Source organism: Alligator sinensis, unplaced genomic scaffold (genome assembly GCF_000455745.1).
Source record: "Alligator sinensis unplaced genomic scaffold, ASM45574v1 scaffold999_1, whole genome shotgun sequence".
Classification (NCBI taxonomy): domain Eukaryota; kingdom Metazoa; phylum Chordata; order Crocodylia; family Alligatoridae; genus Alligator; species Alligator sinensis.
In genome coordinates this window covers 645,071-660,473 of record NW_005842571.1, presented here as the reverse complement: position 1 = coordinate 660,473, position 15,403 = coordinate 645,071, and the positions used below count along the sequence as shown (strand labels likewise).

Below are 15,403 nucleotides of genomic sequence, written 5' to 3'. Positions count from 1 at the left end.
CCCCCCCCATCCCAACACCCCCCCCTCTCCACAAGATGCCAAAGTCCCTCTCTGCAAAAAACAACTGCACAGAGCTCAAGATAAAAAGGTAGTCAAGAAATTTATCAGAACAATTGTTTCTTATTCATTTAGTTGGGAAGTATTTGGGCTGGAGCACAGCTGTGATAGGGGGCCGACCAAGCCCCCAATTTACTTTTTGGATCATTAGCTATGTTCCAATCTTCAATTATAATACCTTCATAGATTTAAAACAAAAAAAAAAAAAAAAAAAAAAAAAACCAAACTTATATCCATATCTTAAGTGGGAAAAGTTGGGATGGAGGAGGAAGAATTAGGGAGTTGGGTTAATGCTACTAGACACTACTTTCTTATCAGGTATAGCTACCCCATAATTTGCTTAACAACCAACATAAAACTATTTTTCCTGTAGGCAAGTTACTCATTTATGAAGGAAGTGCTCTGGAGCCCAGTCTCTATTATCATCCTATTTGTGCCTTAGCCGTGTCAGTATTATCTGTAGCTGGCTAAAAAAAAAAAAAAAAAAAAAAAAAAAAAAGTTGTTTATCTAAGGCTACAGCAAGATGTTTTGCGAGTCTCATCTAGTACCATGCCTCAATTATTTCCAACTCCCACCGTCTCTACAGATGAGACAACTATCATTAGATGCAAAAAATGCAAGAGGCTAACACCTACCTGAAGTATCAAAATAATGCGTCAGTATACTAGGTAAGAACATTTTTCTCTTGATCTTGCCTCATTTGATGGGGTCATGACCATTTGAAGGTGTGCCTATTTGAACAGAACTCTTGATCACTGCAACAATCCCAAGTCCTTTTATTCTTAAACTTGGATGATTAACAATAATAAACAACAACAATAACAATACCTCATCTTGCTCTTCACACTTCCTCTGCAATTGTTCTTTTGTTTGCTGCATCTCCTCGTATTTAAGATCTGGCAAAAAAGATATCTGGTTTGTATCCTATCCCAGGGGTACACTGAAGTGGGCACAAACACTCATAGTAGATCCTTACCTGGTTTAACGTCACCTTCTGTAGCACATACAATGGGACTTGGACTTCCCAGAGCCAACAATTCATCAGACTGCTCACCAAATTGTAGTTTCAACTGTAATATTTTCCTATCTCTATCCTAGACAAAGAAACACACTCAATAGACTGATGTAAAGGCTTGCCACCGACACAGAAGTTGTCTATTCAACTAAATTTCTCGTCTATTCTTTGATCATACCAAGGTATGATACACTTACTTTTTAAAATCCAGGCTCTCCTGAATGGGAAAAGAGAGAGAGAGAGGCCTACAGCCTGTGGAGGCAAGGGGCAGCCACCAAGGAAGAGTATACCTACTTGGCTCAAACTTGCAGGGAAGCAGTGAGGACAGCCTAAGCAGAAATGGAGCTTAGGCTGGCAGCAAAAGTTAAGGATAACAGAAAGTCATTCTTTAAATATATAGGAAGCAAAAAGAAAGTGTAGTGTAACATAGGGCCCCTTCAAGATGTATTAGGGCTACTAGTAAACAGATAGGATGGCCAAAGCAGAGCTCCTAAATGATTTATTTGCATGCGTGTTCCTGGACACAGACATGCATCCAAAAATGGGACTTTAGGTAAGCGCGAGATAGATATCAACCCACCAACTGTTAGCGCTGACCTAGTAAAGGGGCACGTGGAGGGGTTGGATGTATTTAAGTCAACAGGCCCTGATGATCTTCATCCTAGGGTACTTAGGGAATTAGCTGGAGTCATAGCGGAACCACTGGCGCAACTGTTTGAGCACTCGTGGTGCTCAAGACACATCCCGGAGGACTGGAAAAGGGCCAATGTGATCCCTATTTTCAAGGAAAGGAAGGATGAACCAGATAACTATAGGCTGGTTAGCCTCACCTCCATCCTTAGCAGGACCTTTGAGAAAATTGTTAAGGATCACATTTGTGAGGGGACCAGTGGGTAAAATAATGCTGAGAGACAACCAGCATGGGTTCATAGCAGGCAGATCCTGCCTGACTAACCTAGTTTCTTTTTACAGCTGGGTCACAAAATGCTTGGATGAAGGGATAGAAGTAGATGCTATTTACTTAGATGTTAAAAAGGCCTTTGACACAGTGTCACACCCAATTCACCACAGCATGCTCTTGATCAGAGGAATGGTGATCATCCTCCTGATCATCTATTTCTTTGGTAGTGTAGGCTGAGGAAATTGAGGGAACTGTCTGAGCAAGGTTATAACTGTGCCAAAGGCACTGCTAACAAGCACACTGGTTATGTCGTAGCATGGCCCTTCTCTCTGTTTGTAAGAGAGTCCATATCAAGAAGAGCAGGAAGCCTGATGGAGTCTATCAGTTGTTTTTCCACATAGAGCAACTGTTTGGTGCTAGTTAGTTACATACTCAAAGAATATGTTTGGCAAACAAACAGCAGTAACTTTGATATCCTACCGTACTAGCACAATACGCTCAGTGGACATTGGAGTGTTCACACTACGCTTAGGTGAACTGTCCTGTCCTTACGTAATTTGAATTGGCTAGTTAACAAAGTCACAGCTGAAGAAAGAATTCTGTTTTGAGGCAAGTTCCCCCTGACCTTTTCTTTTCTTTTTTTAATTTAAAGGGAAGTGATGCATGTTCTTTGTAGTCTCTCTTTAAAATGCCAGGCTGTTAAAAGAATACCAAATGAAATCATACCTCAACTTTCTCTTGTTCAGCTATGAATTCTTCTATGGGAACATAGTGATCTTCTATTTGTTCCACTGCACACATATATGCATGTTTCTTTATAGCTTCTTTATACATTTCAAATTTACTTTCCAGTTTATCTTCATAACTTTCTTTCACATCTTCCAGGCGTTTACTGGGGGATGATTTATGTTAAAGTTAACTTGCATGCTAGAACACTCAATAGTCTTATGAAAAAGTTTAAGGGCTTTAACCTTCCATAGCTACAAATATAATTTGTAGAAGCTAAAAAGAATTCTCTCTCATGATTTTCAGTTACTTCAAGTGAAAAGTTACAAGAATAAAAGCATATAGTGCTCTAACATTTATTTTTAAGTCTACAGTAAATTCACTCTGTGTGTGTGTTAGTGGTAGTTTAAGATGGTTAGTTAGCTCTAGTTACATTATAGCAATGAAAAGAACCCAGAATTGGGTTTTTTTGATAGTAAAGTTAGCAAGTCCCCCAGTCCCAAGTTTCTTGCAGTGGTAACAAAACATGCAGGCAGGCAGGCATGTCACTTAATATACACTGACCCTCCAGGGAGCTTTTGTGGATGTGTTATGCTAACAGTCAGTAAAATTTGGTTGTTCTGGGATCCCCCTCTCCCATATACACCTCTCTCTAGTTTGGCCAGTTCAGGAGAACTATAGACTTGGGGAGGTGGGTCGGGAAAAAACAAAACAAAACACTGCTTTGGACTCGGCTAGCTTCAATGCAAGAAGGTAGTAAAGCAAGTCATAGTACTAGATCTGGCAAATTCAGATACAAAAGTTGTGTTTTGGGGTTTTTATCTCTCCCCTTCCCTTTCCCCTCACCCAATATTTTATGACACGTTTGAGTACCTGTACCTTTACGCACTACCAAGTACTATTATTCAATTTTCACAAATAGAAGCATAAAAAAAAAGTGAAAAAAAGAAGGCAGAAGCAGCTGAATTGCTTTAGATAAGTCTGACTGCAATGTACAATATTGCAGATCTATCTAATCTTGGGCGACTTGGCTAAGGTCACGTAGCCTAAGGTCACATAGAAAGCTGGTGCCAAAGCAGGGAACTAGAACCAAGTTTGCCTCTTAAATGCTTGACAGCCAGCCTCAAGCCACTTCAAGCTTTTTGGAAGATGGTAAAGGGGATCTGGTTGCGCTATGTTTTCAGTTAAGAATCCATTTTTAAGTGCTACAAATCAATATAATTTCATCTACGCTAAGAAGCTTTTGGTGGTTTACCTGCAACACACCTATTAACATAGCTACACTTTAATAACTCTCATAGTTGGTAGGATCAGAAGGGACCTGACCGGATCAAGTCCGACCCCCTGTCATGGCAGGAACAAGTACTGGGGTCAAATGACCCTGGCAAGGTGTTCATCTAGCCTCCTCTTAAAGACCCCCAGGGTAGGAGCCAGCACCACTTCTCTTAGAAGTTGGTTCCAGATTCTAGCTGCCCTGACAGTGAAGTAGTGCCTCCTGATGTCTCACCTGAATCTACCCTCTGCCAGCTTGTGATGGTTATTTCTAGTCACTCTAGGTAGTGCTCGGGGGAACAGGGACTCCCTCAATGCCTGCTGGCCCCCCCTGACCAGTTTGTAAATGGCCACTAGATTCCCCCTCAGCCTTCTCTTGTGGAGGCTGAATAGGTACAGGTCCCTTAGCCTCTCCTCATAAGGCCTGCCCTGCTGCCCCCTGATCATGCGGGTGGCCCTTGTCTGGACCCTCTGTTGTCCACATCCCTCCTGAAGTGCGGTGCCCAAAACTGGACTCAGTACTCCAACTGCAGCCTGACCAGTGTTGCATAGAGGGGGAGGATCACCTCCTTGGACCTGTTTGAGATGCAGCTGTGGATGCATGACAAGGTACAGTTGGCCTTCCTGACCGCATCCCCACACTGCCGGCCCATGTTCATTTTGGCATCAATAATGATTCCAAGATCCTTTTCTGCCTCTGCACTGATGAGAAGGGAGTTCCCCAGCCTGTAGGTGTGCTGCTGGTTCTTCCTCCCCGGGTGTAGTACCTTGCACTTGTCAGTGTTGAAACCCATCCTGTTCTCATCTGCCCACCCCTGTAACCTGTCTAGGTCTGATTACAGCCTATTCCTTCCTTTTAGCGTGCCCACTTCCCCCCACATGTTAGTGTCGTCTGCAAATTTGAACAGGGTGCTTTTTACCCCCTCGTCCAAGTCGCTGATGAAGATGTTGAACAGTGCGGGCCCAAGGACCGAGCCCTGGGGAACCCCACTGCACACATCCCTCCAGGTCGAATAAGACCCATCCACCACTCTGGGTGTGGCCCTCCAGCCAGTTAGTTACCCATCTGACTGTAGGTATCAATGCCACAGTCCCCTAGTTTTTTAATGAGAATGGGGTGAGAGAGTGTCGAAGGCCTTCCAGAAGTCCAGAAAGACTACGTCCACCGCGACACCTGCATCTCAGGATTTTGTGACCTGGTCATAGAAGGCCACCAGGTTGGTCTGACAGGACCTGCCTCTAATGAACCCATGTTGGTTGCCCCCAAGCATAATCTCCCCTGCTGGCCCCTCGCAGACATGTGCCAGGATAATTCTCTCAAAAAGCTTAGGCCAGTTAGTCTTACCTTGATCCTCGGTATTGTTTCCTGGGTCCTCCTTCCTCCCTTTTTTAAAAATGGGAACACATTGGCTCTTTTCTAGTCCTCTGGGACCATGCCAGAGCACTATGAGTGCTCATAAAGCTGTGCCAGGGATCCTGCAATGACCTCTGCTAATTCTCTCAGCACTCTGGGGTGGAGATCGTCAAGACCAGCTGATTTGAAAACATCTAGTCCCTCCAGAAGTTCCTTGACTAGGTCCTCACTGACCCTAGGCCTGGGTGCACCTCCCCTGGGCCCTATGGGGGTCCCGGGGGGGGGGCAGGGGAGGACCCAGTCCCTGCTCAGAAAAATGGAGGCAAATAAATTGTTAAATAAGTTAGCTTTGCTGTCTGGTGCGACGACCAGATTTCCTAAACTTTAAATTTAGGACAGCTCTTTGGAAAGCAGTTACAGACATTTTGTGTTGTTTGTTTTTTTTATTAAGTAAGAAGTAAAACAGAACTGTTACTGCCTGTTGATGACACAAACACCAAAATGAATTCAATGCATTTAAATGAGTGCAGGAGACAATTTTGAGAAGCAAGCTTTTGTCTAGCCCTTTTTCCTCTTTGCAACAGAAGATATTTATGTTGGCCAGCCTATACCAGCTTCTTTAAAGGGCCATGTGCATGATATTCCATTACTCTTTTATACCAAACATACAGTTTTGGTGGTCTTAAATTACCTCCAAGTTTCCTCAGTTTCCAACAATTGCTGGAACATTGCTTCTGCCATCTCTTTACGTATCTGCACCTCAAGAAGTAGTTTACTCTGTTTTTCCATCACTAGTCTTTCCTTTAGGTTCTCAGTAGTTTTCAAAAGATCCTGCATTAAAAACAAGAAGGAAAACAAGAAGAAATCTATCAACTAGAACAGAAAACCAACACTTCAAGTCAAAAGCTAACTTAAAAAAAAAAGAAAAAAAAGTACTAAAATGTAAACCAAATAGGCTAGAGAAAGACACTCAAAAAGCCTGAGCATGAATTGATTCAATGTTTGCAAGTTAGTTTAACCTGCAAAGTTTGAACCAATTTGGAGGTGGACAGACATTCCCTTTTCATTCCAGAAATGCAGGCATATGCCTGCAGTGGCTCAGGCTAGAAGCCAGGGGGCACTAGAGCAGTCCTCCATTGTCCTCCAGAGTGTTGAACATGAGGAGTGTGGTCTGGCAGTATGCTCCGATTTGGGAGCCCCAACTGCTAGCCTGACCAGCCAGGGAGCCAGCAGGGAGTTGATAACGGAGCATTTAATCAGCCCATCAGCAAAACAAAAGCCTCCCTTATTAAATTCAAGCTCTTCTTAAGGAGAGAAGAGAGGGACATTAACAGTCGATTATCTCCAAAAAGCCTTAAGCAGATATTGTTCTATCTGCCGGTCCCAGTGAAATTGGAAACACAAGCCCACTCACCCCTCTGAGCATTAGCAAACATACTATATGCTGGCTATGGTCCATGCTCTGGGAGAGGGAAGGAGGGAATCCCTTGTTTGATCAGGAAGTGGTGGGAGAGGGGGGATATGGGGAAACCAGGCAGACACTGCTGTGCCTACTGTCTCTGCCAGAACTCCAGCCACAGAGTAGAGGAGAGGGGTCAGCCCTGTTGTGGAGCAGAGCACCCTGCCCAGAGCTACAAAGCATCTGGTCTGCTGGGGAGGCCTAATTTAAAGTTAAACCAGGAAGGGGTCTGGGACAGACATTGCATAAACTAGTTTGACACAAACCAGTAGTCTGATACTACATTCAGCCAGGTTTATCTCAAACCAGTTTAGCTATTGTCAAACTGGTTTATGTGCACTGAAGGTCTGTTCTGTTACAAGTTTAAACCAGTTCCCGATTGCTTAAACCGGTTTGTGTGCAATGTATGTCCCTAACCATAAAGGTTTGTTTGAACCAGTTAGCGGTCTCATTTCCATTAGTGATTTTGCCAAATTATTCTCTGTACCTAAGAGCTCATCTTCTACACTACTCTACCAGTCACCTTCCTTTCAAATCCCTGTTCTATAGAAGTCGCCAAAAGACTATTTTGGCTTATGCCCAATTAAATGCCCAATTTGGAAAGTTGATATAGATTTTCAAGGCAATAGAATTTAACCCTTAAAGAAAAAGGCTTTCTACTTTTTAGCATTCTCTTGATCATTTTCTCTTCTGTGGGCTTTAAAGCAGTAACCCACATTTTTATAGGATAAGGTTGAGAGTGAAATATTTGAGAACTAATTTTAACAGCAGCAGAATGTGCACAATCTAGCAGTTGGACAAGAACATTTCACAGTTGATAGAATGTTCTCTCAACCAGTAGTAAGTTTGGCATCAAGCGACTCAAAGAAAATTTTCCACTTGGGTGACCTAAAAAGCTTAATGTCTAACTTATGCTGAACAGTTTTCCTATTGAAGTGTCTAAAAGAGTTTTGATTGTTTGTAGATGACCAGTGAAAGTTGTCTATGCCAGAGGTGGCCAACTTAGGCTCCCCTTGCTACTTGTGGTACATGTGGCATGCAGCAGATCAGGGAGAACATGGGCAGCACAACAGATGGCAGAGGAGGAGGAGATCAGGTAGAGAATGGGAGAGAGTAGAAAGCAGGAGCAGCAAATGGAGTAGAAGAAAGAAATCAGAGGAGCACTTGAGGAAGGAGCACGCCTGCTAAAGATGTTGGCCCTCAGTGGGTCTATATAGTGGTAAAAACTATTATGAATGGCAAAAGATTGCTTTTCTTGTACAAACTGTTAAATACACATGTTTTGGTTTGTTTGATTGTTTGTTTTTTAAAGGAAAACTTGAAACATCAAACTTAAAGTGTAATTCCCTCAGTAAATGTTTGTTATCACACTGGTACTTAGATGCATATAGTTGTTTATATACACAAACTAAAATTAGATTAAAAAAATTGGTATTCCCATCATACTACATATATCTTTTTCAGAGTGACCTATGAAAGTCTAAGGAACATGTTTGCTAAGCTCCCAATGGGAGGTGAGAAACCCCCCTTGTCGCAGTGGACATAGTCTTTCTGGACTTTAGGAAGGCCTTCGACACTGGCTCTCACCCCATTCTCATTAAGAAATTAGGTGATTGAGACATTGATGCCTGCAGAGTCAGATGGGTCACAAATTGGCTGGAGGGCCGCACCCAGAGAGTGGTGGTGGACAGGTCTTATTTGACCTGGAGGGATGTGGGCAGTGTGATTCCGCAGGGCTTGGTCCTTGGGCCCGCACTGCTCAACATCTTCACCCCTTGTCCAAGTTGCTGATGAAAAGCACCTTGTTCAAATTTGCAGATGACACTAAAATGTGGGGACACTGGAGGAGAGGGACTGGCTGCAACTAGATCTAGACAGGTTACAGGGGTGGGCGGATGAGAACAGGATGGCATTCAATAGTGACAAGTGCAAGGTACTGCACTTGGGGAGGAAGAACCAGCAGCATACCTATAGGCCAAGGAACTTCCTTCTCGTTAGCACAAAGGCAGAAAAAGGTATCTTGGTGTCATTATTGATTTGAAAATGAACATGGCCTGACAGTGTGGGGATGCGGTCAGGAAGGCCAACCGTACCTTGTCATGCATCCACAGATGCATCTCAAGCAGGTCCAAGGAGGTGATCCTCCCCCTCTATGCGACACTGGTCAGGCCACAGTTGGAGTACTGCGTCCAGTTCTGGGTGCCACACTTCAGGAGGGATGTGGACAACATGGAGAGGGTCCAGAGGAGGGCCACTCGCATGATCAGGGGGCAGCTAGGCAGGCCCTACGAGGAGAAGCTAAGGGACCTGAACCTGTTCAGCCTCCACAAGAGAAGGCTGAGAGGGGATCTGGTGGCCATCTACAAACTGGCCAAGGGAAACCAGCAGGCTATGGGAGAGGCCCCGTTCCCCGCAAGTACTACCGGGAGTAACGAGGAATAATGGCCATAAGTTGACCGAGAGTAGATTCAGGCTAGATATCAGGAGGTGCTACTTCACAGTCAGGGCAGCTAGTATCTGGAACCAACTTCCAAGGAAAGTGGTGCTCACTTCTGCCCTGGTGGGTCTTCAAAAAGGAGGCTAGATAAATCACCTAGCCGGGGTCGTTTGACCCCAGCATTCTTTCCTGCCCAGGGCAGGGGGTCGGACTTGATGATCTGCTCAGATCCCTTCCGACCCTACCTACTATGAAACTATTAAGTCATTTTTAAACTGCAGGGATGCTGATGTGCAAGATGCTTCGAGAGCTGCCTTAATTAAAAAGTGCCCCCTCCCCCCAGGACATATATAAATGCCTATTGTGACAAATCACTGCTGATATCCAGGGACACCAAAAGCCCAGATCTCTCCCTATTGTGTACCTGCAGGGAACAGACTTGAATTTGCCTTTAGAGTAATTCCTCTCCCCTGCAAATCTCAGGTTTCTTCATTATCTGACCAGACCCTGCAGTTCCATTAAGGAAGCCTACCATCTCATGAGATATACACCCTTGGTTTGCAAATTACCTTTAACTGTCAGCTGCTCCAGAAGTTACACAGACAATCAACAAGTTACATAAGACAGTACAGGCAGTCCTCGATTTGTCTGAGTTACAACAAACGGCACTTATGACATTTGTAAATTGACACCGTTTCAAGGTTCCCATGCTGGTTTCACCTTTACAGCCGTCGACACTACTGCTAGTTAAGTTCGTTGTAGTGGTGGAGAGGAAAGAGGGGGGAAGGGGGGCAGATCAATGTTCCCGCAGCAAGGGAGGGATTGGGGCTGGGGCAAGCGCTGCCCAGTGAAGGGGTGGGGAGGCTCACGCTGCTGTGCACCGCTGGTCCAAGAGCTGCTTGTGTGGCAGCTTGTCTAGCAGCTCTTGCTGCTGCTCCTGCCACCAGTCTGAAAGGGCATGGGCGTATGCCTCAGGATCTGTGTGGGGTGGGCAGGGCCGGGGCTGCGCCGATCTGTGCTCCGGGCAGAAAGCAGAAGGTGCTGGGCATGGGGCCTGTCTCTCCTGCTGCTTGCCCAGCTGGCGCAGGGCCAGCATGTGACCCAGCCACTGTGCTGCCTCCAGACAAGTGGTATGCAGTGGTGGGAGCTGGCCTGGCCTCCTGATGGGAGGGTCTGCAGTGCATTTTCAGGTGGTACATGCCCTGCTGCTGCTCACCCAGATGTGGCAGAACCGCTGCTTGTCTTGGAGACACGGGGAGGCCAGGCCAGTTCCCACCGCCATGCGTCACTTATCCAGAGGCAGCGCAGCAGCTCAGTCTCATGCTGGCCCTGCGCCAGCTGGGCAAGTGGCTGGGGGGCATAGCCCCCACTCCCAGCGTATTTCACCCGGAGCACTGCCCACTGCAGCCCTGGCTCTGCCCATGTACCCCACGCAGATCTTAGGGCACAAGCCCCTGCCCCATACCCTCCCGGACCAGTGGCAGGAGTCTGGCGCTCTCACCACTGCAAGCCGGCACATGAGCAGCTCCTGGACCAGGGGTGCGCAGCAGCACAACCCACCCCACCCCCTCCCTGTGCAGCGCTTGCCCCAGCCCAGGTCTCTTCCCCCACCACAACAGACTTACCAGCTGGATGCAACTGTCGACCATGGTTAAGAAACGAATTCCCCATTTATAACATTGTTCCTATGGGAAAATTGGTTCCGAGTTACGACATTTTGACTTAAAATGCAGTTTTCGGGAACCAATTGTATTGTAAGCCTGAGGACTGCCTGTAATAAGATTTATTAAACAGAAAGATAGCCCATACAATGAAACGGGAACTATTAGATTTGGACGATAGAATGCAAAAGAAAAACAAATTCTTCCCCAGTTTCCTTCATCTAGAAACAGCTCGAGGTAATATCTACATCTCAGTTTCCTTCCAAATGCTTTCCCTCAACCAACCACCTAGCTCACTGTCATCAGCTCCCCCCAGCTTTCCCTAGCTGAGGGACCAGATGAACTCCTCAAGACCATGTGGTCATAGACAGCCTCTCCTCTCTAGAGAGATCTCTTACAGTATTTTATTCAATCCTCAGCACATGTATTATGCATCTAACAAGTAAGGTGTTCCTCCCAACTCAAAATTATATTTAAGAAGGACATGAACATTATTCTAATCGTAATTAGATTTTACCTTACTATTATGTATTCAAGAGAGGAAACGCATCCTCTCAGCAAAAGTTTCAATTCTGAAATGTACTTTAGTCACCGTCTGTGAAAAGCATAGGCGGATTAATGCACAGGCCAGCTGGGCCCGGGCCCAGGGGCCCCTGCCTCAGTGCAGATGAAGCCAGAGGCTGGTCTGGGCCAGGCATGTATGACATGGCAGGCCATGGCTGCCAGGCACCACTGCAGCCAGACTGAGATGTGGAGTGAGGGGCTGCCCCCAGAGCAAACTTGTGGGTGGGGGCAGCCACAGCTCCTGCCCTGGGTCTGGGAGGGAGTGCGTCCCGCTTCAGCCACTGCTCCTGCTGCACTGGCCAGGAACGGAGCCCGTGGCTGTGGGGCAATGTGGGCCAGGCCCAGGGCTCCAATGAATCTTAGTCTGTCCCTTGAAAACAGACACTTTCTTTTTGAAGTGTAACCAACCAGTTTTAGGCTAAACACCTCTGTTCCAGGCAGTAGCATAACTAGAACAGGGTGACCAGGACAGCCACCCTGGATGCCAACTTGACATGGGGACAGGATGAGTGAAAGACACCAGCTGCCTCTGCAGAAATCATACCAGTAGCATGGTGATAACTGAAAGTCATCCCTGTCCCTGTGTGTCCTACTACTCCAGACAGTGACTGCTTTGTTACACCTCTGGCTCCAGGAAGGAGTTTTTACCACCTACCTACCCAGGCAGATCAATATGCATATTCATATGCATATGAGCATACACTCTAGAAGTTGATTTCATCTTGAATGCGTGAATAGCTGCTGTCTGGTAGGAGACTTTACTGAGAGCCTTGGATCTTATGCATTCCATTATAAAACCACTTATGAGCTTTTTCTTTTTATTTAAAGTTTCTCATGTTCGCTCAGTAAAAAAACCAAACAAACAAACCAACCAACCAACCACACACAACTTACCCATTTAACCATTTTAAGAGTAGGATGGGCCATCCTATAATCCCTGACAAACTGAAAAGGAGCCAAGGATCTCACTTTATGCAGCATATGTCATTATGTGATTTAAAAAAATGGCTTAAAAATACTGGACTAAAATTAACAGTATTTGATGCAGACGGTATGCTACATATGTAACTGGTTAGATTTGTTACTACCTCGTGGCTCATTATTGTGATGTCCACTTCCTCTTCCATAGAGGTCTCCATATCAGAAAGTTCTTGGGCAGATATATTTGCATCAAAATGCATTAAAGGTTTCCCATCCTTTCCGACTAGTCTTGGGACAAAACTTTCAAAGTTGTTAGGTATGACCGTCTGAATAACCTGTAAATAAGCCATACAGTTAGAGGCACCGCATTTTCACTGTTGTTAGTTTTGCATATATGGAACAGCCATTTCTTCTTAAATGTCGATAGAGAAGAACAGGGCAGTCCAATTTCACTGCAGTCAGGAGCTGCCTATAGTGCAGGCCAGAGCTGTAGGGCTAGGTGGCACATGACACCCAGGATTCACCACTCCCTTCCTGACCCCAAAGTACCACAGGAGCAAGAGATATGTACCTGTTTGGCTACAGCAGAAAATTTCATTACATGTAGTGTTTCATCGTAAGTGGAAGCACATGGATTAATGTTAACAATCATACAAGCTTTGCCTTTACCGCAGAAGAATGGTTGGAACAGGCGGGTCAGTTTACTCTCTCTGAATGGAACATAGCTTGGTTTCACTCTTAAAAAGGAGCAAATAGTAAAGAGAAATTCCACAAAAGGGAACCATTAATGAAATGTAAGATCACTTTAACAACCCAATAATTATTTCTAGATGTGCTCAAAAGGAAGCATTTATCCAGTCCCCCATGCCACAGACTGGTGCTTTCCTAGGCACTATCCAAGTAGTTCAATATCAAAAGATGAAAGCAAGCAAGCAAGCAAGCAAGCAAGCAAGCAAGCAAGCAAGCAAAAATAAATAAATAAATAAATAAATATCAATCAAATTTTAATTCATAGATTCTTATACCAATTCCCTGCCCTCACAAGAAGGATACGCCTCAACAAATCCCAACTACCAGTGACATTTTTATGAACTCTTTGGTAAATGCACCCTCAGAATGAGGAAGTGGGGAATGGGGAGATGTGTACTTTAGAGGTACTGATTGTTTGCACACAGTTGCTGATTTTTCCCCTCAGAAGCATCTCTCTCCTGACCCACCTGCAATAGTTTTCCACAAAAGAGATAATTAAGACATAAAAGGAAATGTAGTGGCATTTGGGACAAAACAAAATTAAATAGGAGTTTACACATTACAAAGCCCAGCATGCAAGTTTGCAGAGTTTTCTCCAAAGCTGTAGAGAACACAGTAAGTTCTAGATTCTCTCAGAGAATAAAGTTCTTTCATAAGATCTTGTATGCATCACTTACTTAGGATTCTGATTCTGCTTTAGTGCTGCAATACACTTCCCGAGAATCAGAAGAGAATTATTAATATTTCCTGCTTCTTTTAGTCTGTCTCCAAAAGACTGCGCTTTATTGCACCTTTCTGATCCAGCCAAATCACAGAGAGACAATCTGCATGAAAGATTTCATCATCAGCAAGAGACATTGGTTTTCACCCTTATTTAAGTCAGTGGGGTTTAGTGCATTCAAAGAACAGCATCTCCAATACCTCTTTAGCAGCATTCAAAAACACAAATCTTACTATGGTCTCAAAGTGAGTGCCACCAATTCTGACATGCCAGAAGTTAGAAGCACTTCTTAATTGAGTGATTTCCTATGAAAAATATACAGATAGTGTTCCTTAAATTTTAGAGGTGGGAAGAATACAAGCATTTTTTTTTTTGAATCACTAATGCACTGCAGATTGAAGACTACCTGAACCCAAAATATACCAGTTCCAAACATCTGAACAGAGGACAAAAAGTTCTCCACACTTAATTAAACATCACATTAAAAGAATTATTGCACTTGCATTCTATAACAATTTGAGCTGGGCTGCAGATTTGGTTCATGTGGTTCCAATAAAGTGATCAGAAAAATATTTAACCTGGGACATTCCTAATTTAAACACCCCAATCAGTTCAGAGAATGCTTAGATTGCAATAGTCAATCACCTAAAATTTAAAATCTAGGCCAGACCCTATTCCACTTAGGCACCAAAGCACAATACTATTTTATTCTGTTCAAGTCCCCCGCAAAAATAACTAAACATGAAAGGTGAATGGATCTTTTTCCTGCTCGCTGGTTTTTAAGATTTTGTCTTCAGGCTGAGAGGATGTCATTTGACAAAAAGCTAGCATGTGTTTGGCGCACACGTCATGGATTTGAGCAGGATGGAATAGGATCTTTATTTGGGGGTGAATCCAGGGGATGCAGTTTCCCCTGCTGCCAAATTTGACAGCAGGCAATAAAGGTGAGATTAAAGCAATAAGTGCAGTAACTTCTGCAGTATTGGGAGAATTCTAATTCTTCACTTCTTAAACTGAAGTGTGTTAAGACGTACTACAGTAGTAGTAGAAACAGCACCAGCACTTATCCCATGGGGAAGCCTGCTCAGAACATATAGGTGTTGGGTCAGAAGTAAACTAAAGCTCTACCCAGAGGTAAGGAACATATATGCTTGTTGCTTTTGCTTTGGGGGAGAGATTAGATTGTTCACTTTATTTAATTGTTTTACTAGATTTTATCCTGAGAAGAGAAAGGAAATGACAATTTCACCCAGCCAAACTAAAATGAAACACAATGGGACAAAAAGACCCTTCTGTTCCTCATGTTTTCTCCCTGCCATATTTTCTAGCCTGCTGTGCAACAGTGGAATTTTAAAAATTATCAGGTATCAAAAAGAATCTTTCATAATGGTAAGTGTTAACTATTTAACCATATGTAACACTAGCACTAACATTGTGTAACACTTGGAATATTTAGTTTAATATAGATCCAGGAAGATACTTACTCTGAAATTCCAAGAACACGAGGCTTATCCTCATCAGTTAGTCTTAGTAGTCTGATAGAAAATATACTGTGACTGGAAGG

The 15,403-nt window shown here is 44.2% G+C and overlaps 1 protein-coding gene across 5 annotated transcripts in view; it reads right to left on the bottom strand.

Moving 5' to 3' along the window:
• The window catches only part of LOC102382902 (kinesin-like protein KIF20A), a 31,195-nt gene that overhangs the window by 3,470 nt on the left and 12,322 nt on the right, over positions 1-15,403 (bottom strand). For 3 of the 5 annotated variants that reach the window (XM_006032424.1, XM_025214175.1, XM_006032425.3), the window contains exons 10-17: positions 15,324-15,395; positions 13,796-13,942; positions 12,940-13,105; positions 12,536-12,703; positions 6,018-6,157; positions 2,701-2,866; positions 1,035-1,152; positions 887-954 (exon numbers count right to left, since the gene is read on the bottom strand). In XM_006032424.1, the coding sequence (XP_006032486.1) occupies positions 887-954; positions 1,035-1,152; positions 2,701-2,866; positions 6,018-6,157; positions 12,536-12,703; positions 12,940-13,105; positions 13,796-13,942; positions 15,324-15,395 (1,045 nt within the window). Of the gene's footprint in view, positions 1-693; positions 790-886; positions 955-1,034; positions 1,153-2,700; positions 2,867-6,017; positions 6,158-12,535; positions 12,704-12,939; positions 13,106-13,795; positions 13,943-15,323; positions 15,396-15,403 lie in introns of those variants that run through there. The other 2 variants (XM_014524076.2, XM_014524077.2) reach the window with 2 other exon arrangements.